Raw genomic sequence first — 20,792 nt, 5'->3', positions numbered from 1 at the left:
GCGAATTACAGCTCTGTTCACCTGATGTAGTTCTGACAATAAACCCTGTAACACTGCACAAACCTGCTGTTTGTGAGCAATGAGAGCAGCATGTTAACAACCGTTCAATCAGAAAGCATTTGACAGCGTTCAGTTTATTATTATTTGCCCAGAGACTGCCGGCGGAAAAAAGCACTTTTCTATAAGGTTGTGCTGTTTGTGCATCGTTCCCGTTCAAACGAAGGTCCATGAAACACTGATAGAGCCTGTTTTTCAAAGACCACGATGGCTTTCACTGCAGGAAAAAATTATTGTGCATCTGCAAACACTCTTCAGTCATTTTCAGCTCAGCATTAAAAGACAAAACCTAGCACAAAATAAGCATTTAGCTAAAAAATCTACCTCTCTCTGTTTTTATGGTGCACGCCTTCCCTTGTTTTTTTTATATAAACTTCCTGTAAGTGATGCATTGCTATGCGTGCTTTAGTATTAAATATTTGTTTGATGCTGTATGTTTTAACTGTCATCTGTCCAGGAGCAGATGCACCAGCCAAATAAACTATTTCTTTAATTTAGCATCATGATAACGTGCATGCAAACTCCACTCAAAGCATCTAATACTGATGCAAAGGTTTACAGCTCAGTGAAATGTGGTGATACTTTTTCTGTAAACTGTTCAACCTTCAGGTTTGATACTGAGAAGATTTTCTTATTCCCGAGATGCTCTGCTCAGATCAGATTTCTATCCTTCACCGTCGACTCTGATCAGCCGGACGGACTCGTGAAAACTTGGTGTACCACTTTAAAACAGACGCAGATGAACACAGACTTTCTTTTCATCTCGTCGGGGAAGCAGGAAACTTCGGGAGTTCCCTCTTGACTGAGTTCGACTGAACTCTTTGAATTCCGGCTTTCTTCTTCGTCTTCGTCTCGGGCTTCTCAAAGGGAGGAGATGTTTGTCTCGGGGACTGAGAGAAACGGAAACTTTGACAAGATGCCACAGATTTTCTCATATATGACACAGCTGTCATTTGGCTCGCACTCATATAAACCTTCACTCAGAAGATTTTAAGACACCAAAAGCATCAGCCGCCCTCAAACGTCTCGCTGTGCTCTTCCATCTCGTCTCCTCACTCCCCCGTCGTATGTATAGTTAAAGAGGCTGTGATCTACTTCCTGCTCCATCTCTCTGATCCTCATGCGAGCTTCCACATTTATGTTTCATGAACATCGTGACGGGACAATAAAAGACGACAGAGAGGCAGACGGAGAAATCTGTTCTCCCATCAACAGCAGAAACCAGCTTTGGACCTCTCACTCTGCTGTCTTTCCGGGGACACAAAATACTGGCTGCTAAGAAATAGTCCCAAACACAACCTCTGTGCAATGGCATACAATGTGCTAATTAATGAGATTTAGAGGTGCTGGTGGGTGTGTTTTGTTTGGGAAGAGCCAGGCTACCTGTTAGCTTTGTGCTAAGCTACATCTACAAGGTGCTGCCTCATATTTCTATTTATTTATTTTTCTTTTTAACAGTCACAAAGACGTTTCTGTCTCAGACACGTCAAGCTTTTCTTTTTCGGACACTCATTTATGGTTTACTGCGGAAGTGGAAATCAGCTCAGACCAGCCTGAGCCCTCTTCCTTCCACTGAACGGTGCCGACGCAGGAAGCTGCCGCGAAAACTTCAACCAGGCTCAACTGTTGCTGCACCTGGCACCTGACGCCCAGAAACGTCCCGACCCCAGCAAAATAAAGAGTCTCTGCAGATAAACACGCTGCCACACACCTGACGATTAACAGGGATTACCTCTGAAATCTATACATCAAAATCCTGCATGTTAGACCTTTAAGCGCGTGGTTATTGTTGTAACCGTGACAAAAAAAGTCGCCTGATCTCAATTTAATGGGTGAATGACAGATTCTGAAAAGGCTAAAACGATGCACTTCATCCATCTTGTCTTCGTCCGTCTCGTCACTGTCCGTCTCGTCTTCGCTCTCTTTTGTCTTCTGTCTCCATCTTTGACCGGGGTGTCGGGTCTGATCTCGACTGCGGCAGAGAAACACTGCGACTGCAATTACCCACAGCAGATGGGGGAGTGTGGGAGTTTCGTGTATTCATGAGCCTTGTCAGCAGTGCACACACACACACATGCACGCACGGACACACACACACACACGCACACATGCACACACACACTCCTCTGAATGTCTCACACTGAGCTTTTTTCTGTGTAAACGCCCTCTCTTGTTCCTCTTTCTCTTTCACTTTCTCTTTCCTCTCCTCCTCTCCTGCAACAGTTCCTCCTTCACTCCCCCTCCTCTCCGTTTCATCCTGCCCTCTTTTTACTCCTCTTATCTGCCACCCTCCTCCTCCTCCTCCTCCTCCTCCTCCTCCTCCTCCTCCTCCTCTTCGATTTCTTTTGGCCGACCACTTGATGAGGCTGTGTTGTCTCTTTCATGCTGAACCCTGCTGCACACACACACACACACACACACACACACACACACACACACACACACACACACACACACACACACACACACCCCTCAGGTCGCACAGCTGTATGTAGGTCAACCCCACCTCCCCCCGTTCCTCCCTCCCTCCCTCCCTCCCTCCCTCCCCCCTCCTGTTCAGACTGCCCTACTTTCAGCTGGATCCAGAGAACCAATGACATCACCCTTTTCTCCTTTTTTTTATTTCTGCTAGCTAGCATTAAGGCTGCTACAGACTGCACCACTTTTCCTCCTCACCATCATCTTCATCATCCATAATCTCCTCCACCATGACTAGTATGATAACCTTCCCCGTCAGCGGGATAAAAATAGACTCTGTAGCGTGGGATCTGGCGTTGAGGATTTGGTCCTTCGCTTTGCATTTGCATCCGTGGCGCTCCATCACCAGGCTGCTGCTCATCCACGACAGCTCTGTTGCTAGGGAGATAGCTGCTAAAACACCGGCACTGGCGAGGCAACGCCGAACCACCAGCCCCCCCACCCCCCCACTCCTTTTTATATTCAATCCAGGCCTTCAATCTGTCTGTCACTCCTCTTCACTCCATAGCCAGTCCTCTCCCTCTGATGCTCTTTTTCTCTCCACATATTCACACAAACATTTGGGTTTTCAGGGTTCCTCATTGGTCATTCTGATGGTGTCAGAATATTTTATCATGAGCATGAACTGACTTCAGCCTTTTTGCAGATCATCTGTAAAGCCCAGTGATGAATAGTTGTATACATGGGCGTGTGTGTGCATCCATGGCCAAAACGTGTCAGCAGTGATATCAAAATAAAACGTGAAGCTCTGCAGGCACGGACTCAGTCATGATGTGCCTCCTTCTGAACACACTGAAACTGGACGTTTGTGCTGACTTTCAGCAGATGATGATGATGATGATGATGATGATGTCACAGAGGAGTCAGTTCACTTCTGTTTTAGCCTCAATGTCAACGTTAGTGATGGTGTGGCTGTCCGGCTTCATATTCAGAGGTGTTTCTAATATTCTGCACCCTCATGAAGGTAAACGGGGAAGACAAACAATTAAAAGAACACCTTTAACTTTGACCTCAATCACAAACGCGTAATTGAATTTACACATTTCTGGTAAGGTAAAAGTCCCGGCAGCGCTCTTGCAATAGATTGTGCAGGTGTACCTAATAAAGTGGCCACTGTTTGTCAGCTTTAATATGGTGTTTTTATGAGGATGAGGAGCTGCATAAAGGCTGGCCTTCATCTTAATCCATTCCTCTCGTGTCTCCCCTTCTCTGCCTCCCTCTGCTGTACAGATGACCCCCTCCTGGTCCTGACAGAACCCGTCTTCCTGTCCGCGGGCGTCTCTTCCCGCCGCCTCCTTCATCTGTTCTGTCATCTGGTTTTCTGCCGGCTGCTCGCCATCAGCTCTCCACGCCGCCCCTCCCTCCGTCCTCCTGCATTCCTCCATTGTCTTCCTCACTTGTTTGCTTCAAACCACTTCCTATTCTCTCGCCTCTCCCCTCCTCCTCTTCCCTCAAACTGTCCTTGTCTCTTTTTCTTTGTCGCCCATCCCCCCATCCCCATCCTCCTCTGTCTCACAGACCCTCCTCATCCTCCTCTTCCTCTCGTTCCCTAGTCTCCTCCTCCTCCTCTATCTGTTTGTTACCTTCGTGTCCTCTCTGCTGCCACCAACTCACATGTGGGAGGACTGAAATTGCGGCGTCACCTTTACGACCTCGTGCTTCTGCTGTGAGACTCTGGTTCACGTGTTCAGTGTTTCAATGAAGTTAACACTAAATGAACTTCACTGATCAGAAGGAAAACAGGTCGCTGCCGCAGCAGTGGTCATCTGCGTAGACCAGTGAAAAATGAGAGGAAGGAATAAGGACAAAAACATGGAGAGAAATCTAATTCAAAGGCTTTTTAAAACTGCTTTCTCTGTCGCTGTGGCTGTGTGGTTGCTGAAAAGCTGAACTCCTGTCTTGCGTCCTCAGCGTGGCACTGAAGCTCTGCCGCCTGAGTCAGTCTCGTTTTGAGCCACTCTTTGCAGAAAATGTAACCGTGACAAGAAGTTATTGTTGTGAAAAACAATTCCTGTGTTCAAGGCACAAAAGCCTCCACAAGCTCGTCTTCTCTGCTCCTGTGACGGACGCGAGCTGCCGTTTACTCCGCCTGCCTTTCTTCTTCTGTTACATTTAAACCTCCCGAGCGACTCTGCTGTCAGGTCCTGACATTTACTAAAAGTATTCCAGCTTCTTCCCGTCACTGACATCAGCTGTGTCATCGAGTCATCCCTCAGCCTCATTTTCACTCATCTGAACACACTTTAAATACTCAATTAAGAGCCAGTTATAAATTCATCTTCAAGAACGAGTATAACTGCTTTCTCAGCCGAAAGTGATCTATTATGCAGAGATGCTGCAGAACAGTGGTGATCAACCTGGGGGGTGGGGAACCCCGAGGGGTCTCAAGATCAATCTGAAAAGGTCAGAAACAAACATCGATTTCTGTGCTACCAAATTAGTTTGAACTCTTTCTGACTCATCTATGAATTTGTCTTTTAGTTTTTAAATCCTGAAGATTCAGTGGACGATACTGGAAGAAAAAAGTTGTGCTGGTGCGCGTTTTACCTTTGGTTGACTTCAGGTATGACGACTTGTTGGAATTCAAGCATTTATTCCTGTTGACATTCGGATGTGATGAACACCAACATGCGTGCTCGTTTTTCTACTTTAATGACTGTTATCCGTCTGTAACACATGCAGGATCTCCAGACGCCGCTGAGCACTGACTGAATCTCAGTGGGTGTTTAGAGCTGTCGCTTCGTCTGCCTTTAGACTTCATTTCTACCAAACTTCCTCCCCCCTCATCGACCACTCGGCCTCTTCTCTAAACTTCACACTAAGCGGCAGCAGCGTGGCCTCGAGGCGGTGCCAGCCGCAGAGTTCCTCCTGATCGATCTTTGACACTGATGGGAGTAATGTACCGCAGCCGAGGTGCAGTGTCTGCTGGGTAACCGATAATAAATCTGCCTTTGAGCAAAGCACTAAAGACTTTACATTTGAGCTTTGTCTGATTGATCTTTTAAACTTTGACAAATGAATCCGCTGATTCAAAGACGAGTGTGGAGCCTGCAGGATGCGTCACATCGACTAAAAGGAGATCCTGACTGTCTCACTTGTGTTTTTCTTCATCAGAAACGTGCAGAGGTCTTACATCTTCCTTTTTTCTTAACATTACTGAAAATACATCCCAGGGGAATTAGCCTGAGGTACAGCGCCAAAGAGACTAAACAGCTATATATTTCCACGCTTTTTCTTTGGGAACCGGAGTGAATCATGCTTCCAGGCCGGGGAAAGGTGACCTACTCTGTCAATAAAAAATGGAAGATGCTCCAGTTTTTAAGCCAATCATCGACGAGCTCAGACTCTTGCTGGAGCCTCACCTGCGCTTTCGCAGCTTCTTGTTCTCCGTCTTGAGCACGTGGAGCTTCTTGGCGAAGCAGACGACGATCATGAAGAGCAGCAGGACCACCAGAGCCGAGGCGCCCACGGCCAGACACATCACCTGGAACTCGGTCACCACCGACTCGCAGCGAGCGCCCTTGTGCCAGATGTAATCCTGGACGTTACATCTGCAAAGAGAGGGAACGGAGGAGAGTCAGGAGGTGTCAGCAGGGCGGAAGAAATGGGAGGTGTGGCAGAGAGGGGATGAAAAGATGAGAGGTGTGAAATAAAAATACAGGAAGAGAAAGAAAAGAGGAAGAGGTTCGTTGGTTTGTTCAAAGCCAGGCAAGACCGACATATCCGGCTTTTAAGTATCACTGAGCAGCCACGCTCGCTTCTCGTCTGTTTTCTGGACGTTCAGGGTTTCCTCTCTGTTCCTGATTATATTTAACTGCCTCAGTGTGAGCAAGCTCTTCATATTTAGCTCTAATAACTGGTTTTCCCGTTGCACGTTGCATAAATCTTTAGTGTTATTGTGAAGTAATGGACCGCAGGCGTGCGAGCGGGACGGAAGAATCGCCGGCAGGTTTTTGACGACGCTTTATTCTAAATGGATAATGTCATCACTTTGTGTGTCTGAAAATAGACAGTGAAAAAGAAAAACAGAGCCCGGGGCGTTTTCCGTCTATGAACACACTCGCTGTCACACAAACACGCCGTGTCAAAGTAAAAGACATCCATCTTTATGAGATCAAACACAATGCATATGGGCACCCATGAGTGGATGTACGCTACGGGCACATGTGTGGACACACACACAAAAACACACACAGTCGCCATCTGAGTCCCTCCGCGGCTGCTTGGCAGAGTACGGCGTCCGCCCGGGGACATAAACCACAGAGGCAGATGGCTTTGTCTACAGACTGTTTGGCGTGTAAAATCTATTTCACTACTTAACGAGAACATAACTCTGCTGACGGACACTGTTCACTGTCACGAGTAGAACAATGTCTGACCAGAAGTCAACATTACGGCCCGTCTCCTTCTGGACGAGCTGATAACGATGGACGCTGAGCAGTTCAATCAATGCAAGTCCTCCAGTTCGCCAGTGTTTTACAAGATTGTTCTGAATATTCGTACTCACTCAGTCGGTGTCAGGTTACCATTTATGGGCTTGTTGTTTGTAAAGAAAGTCTTGTTCTGTTTTTCTTTTTGCTGTTCTTGACCACAGGGCTGTCAAAGGCCCTGAAACACACACACACACAGGCACACACACACACACGCAAAGTGAAAACACAAAACTGCCAAAGGAGGGTTTCAAGCGTGAAGGAAGCAGCGCTCATTTTCTTACTCATGCATTTTTCATGCATATCAGAGATGTTGTTTCAGCAGGTTTTGAGCGTCCAGGTGTCCTGATACTCACTGAAAACACACACAATGACCCCAGAGGTTAAGTGCATGGTGGAAGCTGGAGAAAGAGCAGCTTTAATTAACGGATAGCGAAGCAATTAACAGCATTTTCTTTTCTTTCCTTTGTCACGCAGACACGTGTCCATCGCCTCAGAGGAAACTACATTGATTTACCTTAATTTCCTGGAGATTTAACTTTTCTCTAACCTTAAGCTGAGTCTTCACTCTAAAATTTAATGATTTTCATTACGAGGACTTGTATTTTGTCCCCACAGTGTTAAACACACTACGGTCCCCACAATAATACAAACACACACAGATGAGGGCTCATAAAGTGAATGGATATGAACGGAGGTGTCGGGGCGTATGGCCGCTCCGGCTACGCTCGCTACATGCTAAGCAGGCTCCTTTCACCGGCCGGCTTCCCCTATCCTTCCTGAATCCTTCACGCTTTCATTTCACCAGCTGAGGGGAAACACTGGCGACGAGCCAGGAGACATTTTGAGTGTGGGCACAAGTGAGAAAGACAGAGAAGAAGAGAGACGAGGCCTCATATCACATTTTCAAGGAGACTTCGATGCACTCAACCTTCGAGCGATTCTGCCTTCGTACAAAGAAGAGGTTTATGTAAGTGAGGTGGAGGGAGGGCGGGGGAGGGATGCAAATAGAGAGAGAGAGAGAGAGAGAGGGATGCGCGAGGGAGGGAGGCGGGCGAGCAAGCGAGGATGTGCTGATCGTCATGGCAACCCAGCTGAGCGGCAAACAGAGCAGATGCGGCGCTGACATGTCATTCCATCACACGCACGCAACCTCGCTCAGCCGTCCACGGGGACACGGTCCTGCTTTAGTGGCCAGTTCCCATTTCTTTTCTTTCTTCCTCTCCATTTCCCTCCCCCCTCCTCCTCCTCCTCCTCTCCCGCTGCTTCTTCTTCTTGAAAATCTCTTTTCTTGTTCACTGGCTCTTTACCTCCCTCCCGTCCCTCTCGCCTCCCCTCCCTCCGCCTCCCTCCTGCACTTTGCCGAGCGCCTCCAGCTGAATCATGTCCCGGCTCTCAGTTCGTGCAACTGCTTTTTTTTCCTCTTTCTTTGACATTCGGAGGAAAACACAGCAGTCCAAGGTGAACGTTCTGGCTCAGTTATAATTGTAAAGAAATGAGAAAACGGTTGAACTGAGTGTTGCCTGTGTATCCAAAGCCTGATTTATCTTATTCCTCTGAGCCATTGAGCTCCATTGTTCCCTAAAACCTGTTACAAACACTAAGAGCCTACAGCCACGCTAGCAGCGCTACACCACAGCTCTCTGCATTACAGCGGTGCTATGAGCTAAATGCTAAACGTCATGACAAAAGACTTAAAATGACAATGCTAATATGTACTCATGATGTGAAGCAGGTGATGTTTACCATCTTAACTTAGCATAGCTGAGCGATTAGCTATAGTTTGCTAATTAAAGTACAGCTGAGTCAAAGATGGCGCAGAACTTCAGCAGCCACTTGACGTCGTGTTTTAAATTTTATGAGCGGGATTTGTGACTGAAATGTTCAAGTTTCAAGAGATGGTCATGCTGTTGGGCTGTAGGGCGCCAAACGCACAATAATCCGCAGCTGAAACCAGCTCCAAACGCATGCAGCATCTCCTCCTGTCTGAGTTACCTTTGCTCAAAGCTACAGTGCTAACACATTAGCTTCGGTATGTAGAGAATGACACAGGCCTTATCCATTAAAATTCTTTGGAACATCGTCTAAGAAGCTGACACCACAGGAAACAGCTCTTGGCCGAGTTTCGAAGACAATCTTTCGGATTGGATTTCCTTCTCCACAAGTCTCACGTCCAGGGCAGCTGCACAGAACTGCAATCAAAGTGGAAATGACTCCTCATCAGGGGCAAAAACTTCTACTGTCAAATCTCTTTTCGGCATTAACAGCAGCAATGCCGCTGGATGAGACGTGTCGAGCAGCCTCCCTCGTTCCCCCTGCCTTCCCCTGTAAAACCTCCCACGCGGCCCGTAGGCCTTCCCATTGTGTCCCACAGCCTTTTCCTCCCCGGCCCATCATTATCTCCATCACCACGGCTCGCTTAAAGCATTGTCACAGCCCAGCAGAGATACAGCAGAATTAGGATCAGGCCACGTAACAAAGAACGAACAAATCGTCTCAATATTTACCTGATTAGGCTCACTGAGAGAGAGAGAGAGAGAGAGAGAGAGAGAGAGAGAGAGAGAGAGAGAGAGAGAGAGAGAGAGAGAAGGTCTTTAATTTAACTCTCAGAGGGTGACAATGGTGCAGATGGGGCCGTGGCCCTCTAATAAGACCCCCTGTTGGGTTTGATGAGGAGTAATGGAGGGTGAGGAGGGAGGAGACGAGGGGTTGGTGAAAGGCCAATTCAAAAACGACAGTTGGTTTAGTTTGCTGAAGGCTGACAGGCGGTAGTAGGTAACAACAAAGAATAAAACATTTTAATTCGATCAGGGGTTTTATCGCTGCAGCCTTCTGGTGTGATGCTGGTTAATGTAAAGTTTGCTCCTTAATGTGTCCATAATCAACGTTCTTCATAATATGTCTCACAATGTGAAAGGTGTGGCTCGTAGTGATGAGCTCACAGAGATTTATCGCCTGAATTCCTTGATTTACACAGTTTTAAAGTGACTTTCAGCTCATCGTTCGTCTGTTTGGTTCATTCTCACGGCTCTCATAGCGTCACAGCAGTTTTCAGCATAAAAGCCGAGTCTGATATTTCCCTCTGGAGCTGGTGGGACCAGAAACAGAGCTAAAAGACTGACTGCTGGACGTGTATGATGATATCGTGTTCATACGTTACCTCTGCTACACCAGAGTGACCAAAGAAATCAGTTATTACAGATTTAAGTTTCAATCCAAATTCCTGAGAACAGGAGGAGGCAGCATCCTTACTAACGTCACCAGGTCAGCCAACTCCGGGCATTACACGTCAACATAACAGTCAGAAATACTCGACCTGGCTTTTTTGGAGCTATTTTTTAGTCAAGTGTACATATAAGAAGGTAAAAGTACACAAAGGCAGGGCGGCTGCACAACAGTCAGCTTCAGGGTTCACAGAATAAGCCTGAAGGTTTTCTTCCACACGCAAGCAAAACCTTTGATAACAAGTTTGTTATGTGAAATCTAAGCACAGACCTACAGTAGCTGCCAAAAGGAAGGACAAAATGTCACGTTTGAAACTACAAAGTGAAGAAACTGAAGGGCTGCAGAGACGACCGGCTTCTCGAAGGAAGAAAAAAACGTCCAAACTTTACTTGGCTTTGTTATTTTCTGAGGGTTTTTAGAGATATCCCTCTGAGTGGCAAAGGGAAAAACGTGGAAAGGGAAAGCAAATTGTCTTTCGCAGCGTGAAACAACAACAAGCAGAAGGCAGAAACGCATTTCAACAAGGTCTTTGGAAGGTTAGAGGAAGAACAAGCAAACAGACGGCCGGACCTGAAAGAGCTGGATCTGACAGGAGAGGGCACAACAGGGTGTTTACTGAATAATTTAGCATAAATCCCATATTTCCATTAAAACAGCACTATTTTTAAACCTTTCTTCCTTGAAGCAAAGCATATTTTCTTATGCAATAACTGCAGAGAGCGAGAAGGAAGCACCCAGAAAGAGGTGGATGTGATGAAGAAAGGCCAGCAGAGGACAGGAGGGGGTAAGACTCAGCGCCTCTGGAAACAGTCCAGACTTTAAAACATCAGCTTTGAGTCTGGCTCTGAAACAAAACCTCATTTGAGCGAACTTTCTCATTATATGCTGAGGGCTTTGGGAGGGGAAGGACAACCGCTGGTCAGGTTGAGGGCAGGATTAAAAAGAGTATTTGATTTTAAAGCGCTCACAGAGAGGAGGAGGAGAGGCTGAGTTTCATCTCATCTCATGACTTCATTTGAAATTTAATGAAGGAATTTCTTGTTTCAACAAGAAGAGCTGATAAAAATTTCTGGCTCCGTCTCGCCCTCCACGTTACAGCTCAGCACACTGTGCATTCGTGTTTCGTAGTCGATGCTCCAGACTGGATTTACTGCGGTTAATTCAAACACATGTAAATCTGAAGGGGTGATTGAAAGGTGAGGAGAGAGTCCGCTGTATGAAAGATGCTTTTTCATTCACTTTGCTGAGAAACGCCGGATCAATCTTCGCTCTGCGGCTGAACTGCTCATGACTCATAAACAAATGCAACCCATCGGGGAGCAGCTCTGATTGAATGGAAACCACTGGTTTAGAAGTTGTGGTTCGCATTCAGTTGGTTTTAGATAATAACTGGTGTTAAGCTCCTGCAGCATCTTATTTGACTGTATTGAAAATGTAGGATCTCTTCTACCATTTAAGAGTTTTTCTAAAAAATCCTTTATTCTAAGTGAAGCCAGCAGCCACAGATCTTCCTGCATGGTACTTCATTTTATGTATTAATATTTCATGCTTTGTTCCAGTCCTTTGTTTTATACTAAAGTGGAGTTTTGTTGCCACATTTGTTCTACATGTTGCATGTTTTTGTGCAGCTTTTAGTGTATGTTTGCATGAGCTGAAGACAGCGGCCCACTGCGGTGAACATCGCATTGTAAAAACTACACTGAACTTTAATTGACTTAAATTTAAAAACCCTTAAATGGTGTCATGTGGCATGTCTCCCCCTTCAGCCCTTCATCCATCACTGGAAAGTTGAAGCTCTGGTTCCTACTGTTAAAGGCAAGTTTTCACCCATATGTGGATTTCCTGTCAGCAGGATTTATGACGATTGAACAGATTTAATTATGCGGCCAGTTGAATTTATTTTAGGAGATGAACATTGTCTAGTTCAGCTTTTCATCGTCTCTATTAATTTTTAAGCTTTGAGCAGAATCCCGTATCTCGCTGTCACTGTTAACGTCTGCTGACTGAGAGCATGTGACACACGATGAAGAGTTATGAAGACTGTTGGTCTGCGCTGCAACATGTTCATGTCTGAAAGATTTGGCAATTCAGCAGATTAGACAAACCAATACACAAAAAGATACAGATCCAAGTACAATCCAGGCCGCCTCCATCTGAAAACACACAAATGATTGTATTATTTTAGGTCAGATGCTTTGTCCTTCATCAGCCATCTTCCCAGATTTCCCTGAGGCACCCGGTCCTCTGCACCACATTCAAAACAAACCAGCTTAAACAAAATATCACCGCATCATCAGCTTCCATTATGCAGATGGAACCATTATAACCTTATTAGAAACCACAGTGGGCACAAAACTGGTCCATTCAATCAGCCAGTAATGGTAAATCCCTCAATTTGAAAACTGAAAAGGGATTTGACAACACGGCGACGTAAGCGGTGCTCTTCATTTAGCATCGGGAAGGTCCGGCTGACTCAAAGCCTGGTAATAATGTTTAGATACTTTCAGACGTTTTGTCCGGTGACGCTCGTTTTCCAGGGTTTGGGCCAAATGGGAAGGCATGAGGAAAGAGAAGCGTAACAAGTATTTCAATGCAGCTCAGACCTGAGTGTGAGGCCGCGTGAAGATTCATGAAAACAGTCTCAGTCCAGTGAAAGCCCACAATCCAAAACCATTTCAGGTGAGCAAACGTCTCATTTAGCAAATTTCTGTTTACTTGTCACTTTTAGGTTTTCTGCAGAGCTTTTTTGCTGCTGAGTGCTAAACTCTGTGCTATCATACATAAAGAGAGGCTGGTTAACGCTGCAAATGACTCACTCAGCACGGAGCTCTGGATACGACTGTGACCAACGTATTTAAATAAACCCCTGCGTCCCTGGAGAGCACTCACAATACCATCAACTGCAAACCAATTACTGTATGCACATGTGGCCCTCGCGCACAGTTACTCCAGCCATCTGCCAGGAATACAGCACATAAGCTGAGAAGATGCCCTCCGGACGCCTGACGCATGGATTCATCGCGATGCGCTAAATTATGAAAAAGCAGAAAGAGGACATTAGTAATTACCTCCACCAACGAGGTTTGCACAGATCAAAACAGATTACGATGAAGCTCGGCGAGTCGATTGAAGTTTGGTGGATAAATCAGTCCCGGTCACAGCAGCGTTTATAACAGTGAAATTTAGGCCTGGAATCAATTAATTTCAATGGCATCACCACGATTGGAGGATTGGCTCGCACAGTCGGTCACAGAGAGTTCAACATTCAGTGCTGCGAAGCAAACCGAGCTGGCTCTATTTATTTATGTCTGTATGTATATATGAAAAACAAGAAAACTGCACCGCTGACTAATTGGAAAGTACGTTGGCGGAGCTGAGCTTTAAGAGAACAGAGAAAGCCGGGTCTAAAATTGACGAGGACATCATATTAGCTGTGTCACAAGAATCCAAAAGGCAGATTATTATAATGTAATTGTAAATTGTGATCTAATAAAGGCTTCCAGCGTCTGGTTCTATTCTGTGAGTGTACTTTTTGTTCCAGCTCAGGGGAAAAACACCATAACTCCACTCCATGTGCACTTTTATAACGCTGGTGCAGACGACTTCCTCTATACAACTCTTTCACAATAAGAGCATAAGACATTTAGAGGAATTTGAGGCTGATAAAGAGACAAGGACTGAGACAGAGAGAGCTGAACTGGTTCAATAGAGTCTGTAAGCCCCGCCCACTTAGAGATCAATAAAAACCTAATGATTCTAGTGTGTGTGTGTGTGTGTGTGTGTGTGTGTGTGTGTGTGTGTGTGTGTGTGTGTGCACTATATATATGTGCAGTGACCCTAACAGTCAAAACACAGTCACCTAGCAGCAACACGACCACTGCCAAAACACATTTGTGTGTGTGTAAGTGTGTGTCAACAATTGAAAACGTCAGGCCAGACTGCCTTTGGCAAAAACAGTCTGTGTGCGTGTGTGTGTGTGTGTGTGTGTGTGTGTGTGTGTGTGTGTGTGTGTGTGTGTGTGTGTGTGTGTGTGTGTGTGTGTGTGTCTTTTGTCTCAACCTTCTTTGCAGTCATAAATATCCTGTGTGTTTGACCTTTGGCCTGATTCCACAACCCAACGCTCTTTGACTTGGAAGTGATCCCTAACACATCCATAATCCTGTGTGTGTGTGTGTGTGTGTGTGTGTGCGTGCGTGTGCGTGCGTGCGTGCGTGTGTGTCTGCATATTGTTATTTGTGTGTGAATGTGTTGCCATAATATAGTCATGAGATCTGAAATGGATACGAATTGCTGTTGGTGCTCAAAACTTCACTTAATTACATCAAGCTGGACACACACACACACACACACACACACACACACACACACACACACACACACACAGAGTAAATTCGACCTGGCTCGCCCGACTCGTTTCCATACTGGCAAGCGTTTTAAGGTTCTGACTCATTCTCTCTCCCAGCTTCTCCTCTCCTTCTCTGTGTCCACCTCTCACTTCTTCTCTGTCTCTCATTTCCTGTTGATAGCTTCTCGCTCTCTTTTCCACTCCATCACTCTTTCACTCCTTTTCATTCCCCTGCCTCTCTTTCTCTTTCAATTTTCCAGCACAAACACTCAGAATATAAACACCCTCGCTTTTGTTTCCCCCGACACACACCCTCCGTCCTTCCCTCCCTCTGTCCTCTCATCTGTTTCTCCCAATATGGTCCTCGGTCCTGCAGCTCCAGCGGAGGAGGCGATTTACGATGCTGACGCTGTCAGACCCCATAAGTCAGAGGGACAGGGGAGCCGGTGCTGGAGATGCCGCAGATAGCTTCAGAACAACGATGGCATCTCGGGGAGTTTGTGTAGATCAGAGTTAAAATCTCACGACACAAAAGGTGTGTTTTTCTCTCGCTTTGATCGAGTGAATTTGAGTGTTTTTGCAGACTCTGGAAGTGACAATTTGAGACATTTGCTGCAGCTAAACCAGCACCAGGCTCACTGAGACAGCTCACACTCCAGTATTTTCTCCTTCTCTGCTACACATGGTTTGATTTTCGCTCTCTTTTTTGCTCATATTGAGACATTTTCAGCTTGATCGGATGCATTTTCATCTGTTTGCGGCGCTAATCTGTGCTCCCCCTCATTACCAACTTGAGCAAAAACTGAACATTTGGACATTGATCCCACAGCTGAAGGGCTTTGTGAAGGTTAGAACGGTCCTCCTTCCTGACTTTCACTCCATTGTATGGGTCATACATTTCCCATGATGCAACAAGCACAAACCTCAAAGCTCAATTATCAGAGACACTGTAACTCTTGATTGTTCGATTTATAGTGGTGTATCAAAGGCTTACAGAGGAGCTGTGGAGCTCACATCACTGCACGTCGGGGGGGCCTTGCTACAAGCCTCTGATGCAACAAAAGATTGCTGAGAGTGAGGACAACTTTAAGGAAGCAGATGAAAGATGCAGCTATCGTCTCCTTTTAAGCAACGTGCACAAAACAAAGACGTCAGCTGCGTTCACAGCTCTCTATGAATGAATGAATGCTGCACTGGAGACTGCGCCTGTCTCCAGCAGTGAGACAAAGCCATTAAGGTACCTGAATGTAACTCCAGTTCTATGAGATGGTGCATAGCCCAAAGTCACTCTGTATCACCAGCTAATATAAGCAGCTCATGTGGAGAGTATAATTAAGCAGGACACGTCCGGATCATGTGTGATACCTCCGTGTGCGCCATGAATGAGCTGAAATCTGAACCATAAGTCATGCAGACGTCTGCAGTGGGACTCCCATTCGTCCCGGTGCATCAGGCATAAATCTGGCTTGAAGTGAGGCGTCATGAAGCTTTGTGCCATGTGACATGTGATGAGGGACATGAGACACAGCATGTGATAAAACCGCTGCTTCTCTGGAGAGTTTGCACGTGTTGAAGGCAGGAAGTTAGAAGGCTGTCCTTCAGTTCCTGCAGAGCCACAGAAGATACGGGACAACTGTTTCACCGGGTTTCTCCCCCACGACTAATAAACTGATCTCAGTGCAGCGCTCCTTTAAACACCTTATGCAGGTGACTTTTTAAACCAGATTTGTAAAACGTGCTTTCTGAGCAGAGGGTTTGTCCGTATTTGTTCTAGTAAACTCACTGTTTTTGTCAGTCCTTCAATTTGTCATATAAATATAATTATTATACTGAGTTTAATCAATCAAAAGTTCAAATACTGTTCTTCATGTTTGCCATTTATTAAAAAAAAAAAAAAAAAAAAAAAAACACCCACTCAAGCACAGTTTAAGCACCACAGCAGGTTTGGATCATTCGTTCATCATTAAGCTCTCCAGCAGCTGAAACAGGTAATCAGTGAGGAAGGTGAGCTTCCCGGAGCCGCAGGCGCGTTTTCCAGCCTGCAGGAAAGAGATACGACAGGCTGGTCTGAGGTCAGTAAACAGCACTTTGAAGGGTCATGTGTTTTACTGCAGAGGGCTAAAGGTCCAAACATTCATCCCACTCTAATTGAATTGGTCTGATGGATGAAGCAGCTCCAGTTCAGCTGCACGCACCAACACGCACACGACCTCAGCTTCACATGTACACACAAGCTCAGTCGCATGTGTAATCAGACACACATGCATGCATAAACAAACACACACACATACAGAGGAGCATATTGGTCCTCAGCTGTGCCAGTGCTCCATTGACCCATATTGCACTCCTGCCCAGCAGTCAAACGCCTCTCAGTCTCTCCAGCCCTCGTCTGACTCACTCTCAGGAGGTTCATCACTGCTACGATCTGCTGACTGAGGCCCAAAATCTGCCCTAAATATCTGGATCATGTTGTCCGCTTAGCAAGAGTTTTTCCATGGCGCTGCGCGAGTGTCGCTCCGTTTCAGTCATTTCAGTCATCTGTTGACTGGATGCAGAACAGAGACGATTTTTATCTGCTCAGCCATCTCAAACATCTAAAACAATCATTTTCTCAATTACACTTTCTCTAATTATGTCGAATCTTTCAGGTAAACATCACAGTTGGAAGCGGTGCCGCTGAGCAAGTTTGTACAAACAGTGAATATGGGTGCAAATCAGGGAATATGAGTAATGTGATTTGAAGGGAGTAAATGAAAGACATGTGGGATCTATAAAAATATCTTCTGCTGGGACTATTTTTTTCATCTTGCACTGAACTGTAATTGACTTTTTTAGCTTATTTTCCTCTTTCAGACGTGTTTCTGTTCTTAATATCTCCTATATGTTACGTAAAGCTCTGAAAGGGGTGTGGCTCTATCGGGGGTTTCTGTCTTCTCCTCAACATCTAAAATGGTCAAATTTTGCAGCTAAATAAATTAATTTCAGCAGAATCGCAATTTCAGCTGAATCTGCTCACAGTGGGGCAAAATAAATCTGCTGAATCTTTTGCGTCAAGCTCAGTGTTGGTGAACTCTGACACATGAATTAGCACCAATGACCAAGTGCAAACCTTCCTCTCATGTTAGCATTTAGCTCACCGGCTACAGAACTTCAACAGCTAGTACTGCGAGGTGACACTACGAAGCTTCTGGCACCACACATTTCTAGAAGATAATTTGCTGTTCCGCTGTCAGGTGTGATCAGGGCTTTAACTGATGCGGGCGGGTGATAAAAAACATTATTTTTGGTCTTGAGACACTTCAATGAATCTGGATACGAATCTGTTGTTTGCTCCACTGAAGCTGGTGGAGCAGCTTCTTCCTCTTTTTGTGACTCAAATCATCATTTTCTCTGGAATGATCTTATTTGTTAAATTACGCCACATGCAGTGCCTGAAGCTTAAACTCTTTTAATGCTGTTTCTGTAGACATCTCTTATTTCAAATGGTGGATATAAAGAAAAATGATGGGATGCGACTGCCAGCGTTTGACGCCAAAGGTCAGCTAGGTTCATGCTCCATATAACCTTCGGATGGGGGACGTCTCGGGGTCGTGACAGATGGGGATGTTGGGGATCTTGTGCTTTCAGAACGAATAAATCCGGATGTTTTCTGAGAGATTCAGCGTGTCTTTGTTTGAGTTGAGGCTGAGCTGTGTCGGCTATTCATGTGTGGGTGACACATCAGCTCCAGTCAGGAGGCTGATTGCCACTGTGCATACATTTGCATGCTAATCTTTGCAGCTGCTATCTAATTGGAAGTCTCTCCTCACTGATTGGTTGGTTGATTTGTTGCATGATTGTGAGGAATCGTATGTGAAATGTCAGACACACTGAAATGCGAAGCCGACATTTATGCGACTGAAAGCACAAACACGGACAGAAAAATCAGCCTCAGATCTGACACATCTCACCAGCCTGTGGTGTTCACTCTATTCCAGGTGATTTCCTCTGATAAAACTGCTGTTAAAGCGCGCTTTTTCTGCAGCCATTTTCTCTCAACCAAGGCAGTGGGTGTATAAATTGATCTTTACGCCTGTGTGATGGATTTCTTCCAGTGTGGATGTTGACTATCAGAACAAAATGGCGGCTGAAGAAAGAATTATTTTCGGCTTCTTTTCTTCTCAGGGACGGACACCTAAACCTGATGTTTACAGCTGATGTTTCAGGTATATACTAGCATCTCTCAAAGTGATGTTGCACCATCTACAGTTAGCCAATTATCAACAGGACTCAAACTCCAGACGTCATCTATCACCTGCAGCAGTTTGTAAAGGCCTTCAGCAGCATTTTAATCTAATGAGTGTCGGTGGAATCGCTGCGACCTGTGCACTCGTTTTTGTCTCAGCTTCAATTCTGGGAAACTTGACACATGAATTTGCATATTTGACTAACACCAAGCTGTCTGACAGCACTGAGTTGGTGCAAAACTGAGGAGCTGGTTTCAACGCAGAGCGTCTGAGGCCTGAAGATCAGCCAGCCAGTGTTGGTTTTCTTGCTTGTCCCTCTCTGAAAGTTTTAATGACATTATTTTCTGTAAGACAAAGAAATCCCCAAATACTTCAGTTTCACATTGAGAAACATTATTCTTAAATTGTTGCACTGTTTGCCAGTGCAGTGTGTCACAGAGCGTGAAACCCTCCTCATCTTCACTTCAGACTGACTCAGCCCCTCTGATGCTCTTTTTATACCCAGTCATGTGACTCACCTGTTGCCAGTTAACCTGATTACCTGTGAGATGTTCCACCAGGTGTTGTCTTTCAGCATTTCACAACTTTTCCAGCCTTTTGTTACCACAAATGCCACATTTCCACTAGCGTGGCTCGACTCGACTCTACTCTGCCTGGTTGTTTTGTGTTTCCATTAGGGATAGTACCTGGTACCCGATACTATTTTTAGTACCTGCTCTGGCGAGGTTCCAAGCGAGTAGAAGCGATGCTATATGTGTGACGTCAAGAGAGTGTCGTCACTGGTCTGCGACATCCAACACCGGAAAAACAATCCCGCCCCCTCCATTGTAATGCTGGGCAACAGCAACCGCTGACTTTATTCTTTATTCTCACTCGAGGGAAATGGCTGCTCGTAAAATATCACCGTGGTCCGTCGACGAGGTCCAGACTTTTCTGGGTTTGTGTGTGACAAAAAGCCACAAACCGAGCAGCAAATACAACATCGCCTCGATGTCCTCCATTGTTTGTCGGCTCTGTTTGCATCGCGCACAAATTGATGTCATGGCAGTTTCGTGCAGCCGTGGTATGACAACCCCGCCTACGTTGAGGAGGTACTATGAAGTACTCAATTGTAATGGAAACTCAACCAAACCAAGTAGAGTAGAACCGAGTCGAGTAGAGCTGGAAGTGTGTAATGGAAATGTGCCATAACCCAATGGTTTTGAAACATATTGCTGCAGTTGTTGTAAAATTGCTGACCTCCGAGCACTCATTGGTCTCACGCGTATGTGTAAACAGGGCTTAAAGGAGGATATAATCTAAAAAAAATTGTCAATCTTTGTGCTGTTTTCAATTAAATACGGGCTTCCAATGCTTTAGGAAACATGGGAAATGGGGCTGTAAACCTTTAAACCTTTTGTCCTGATAGCAACTGGGCTAACAAGTTTGCTAACTGACAGCTTGTTAGCTAGCTTGCAAGTATGCCAACAGCATAGTACAGAGAAAAATAATGAATCCTGGAGCTATTGTGCTTGACTAATGCTGGTGTGTGTGCTAACAGTATTAGAGTAGATTTGATCACTTTAAGAGCGTAAAAGAGGGAGTAGACATGGAGGATCAGGGAGGGGAAATGTCTCAAGGGGAACAGAAAGGTAAATGGGTTTTCATCAGCGGCTGACCGGTGATTCTTACTGCAGATTGTAAATGCAGATTTAGTATTGATCCCTTCATATTCCAGTTCCACATCAGTTCTGCAGTAATACAGTATTAGAATTCAGGAAAGCTACCGGACAAAGCACACGTCAGCCTTCCTCCATCTGCAGCAGCTCTAATCCTGAAGCCTGATGTGATGTAGCTGTTCTCATGATAGATGAGGACGTTTTGATCCGCAGATGCACTGTTGACTTTCAGATGCACTCGCAGAGGACTCGCATCGAGCTGGAACTACTCTGTGGCTTACAGCATATTTTCATAAACGATTCTTTTAATCCGTTTGACTTTTAACCCCCACCTAGATTCAGCACCGCAGCAACCCTATTGGATCGAGTATTG

General features: G+C 45.6%; 1 protein-coding gene across 8 annotated transcripts in view; it reads right to left on the bottom strand.

Annotated features, from left to right (window-relative positions):
* cspg5a (chondroitin sulfate proteoglycan 5a) overlaps positions 1-20,792 on the bottom strand; it is a 53,310-nt gene that overhangs the window by 11,029 nt on the left and 21,489 nt on the right. For all 8 annotated transcript variants that reach the window (XM_070965774.1, XM_070965773.1, XM_070965777.1 and 5 more), the window contains exon 3: positions 5,898-6,086. In XM_070965774.1, the coding sequence (XP_070821875.1) occupies positions 5,898-6,086 (189 nt within the window). The remainder of the gene's footprint in view (positions 1-5,897; positions 6,087-20,792) is intronic.

The sequence above is a fragment of the Chaetodon trifascialis genome, chromosome 7 (genome assembly GCF_039877785.1).
Source record: "Chaetodon trifascialis isolate fChaTrf1 chromosome 7, fChaTrf1.hap1, whole genome shotgun sequence".
In the NCBI taxonomy this organism is placed as follows: domain Eukaryota; kingdom Metazoa; phylum Chordata; class Actinopteri; order Chaetodontiformes; family Chaetodontidae; genus Chaetodon; species Chaetodon trifascialis.
The sequence above is the reverse complement of the archived record's forward strand: the minus strand, read 5'-3'. Positions and strand labels throughout refer to the sequence as shown.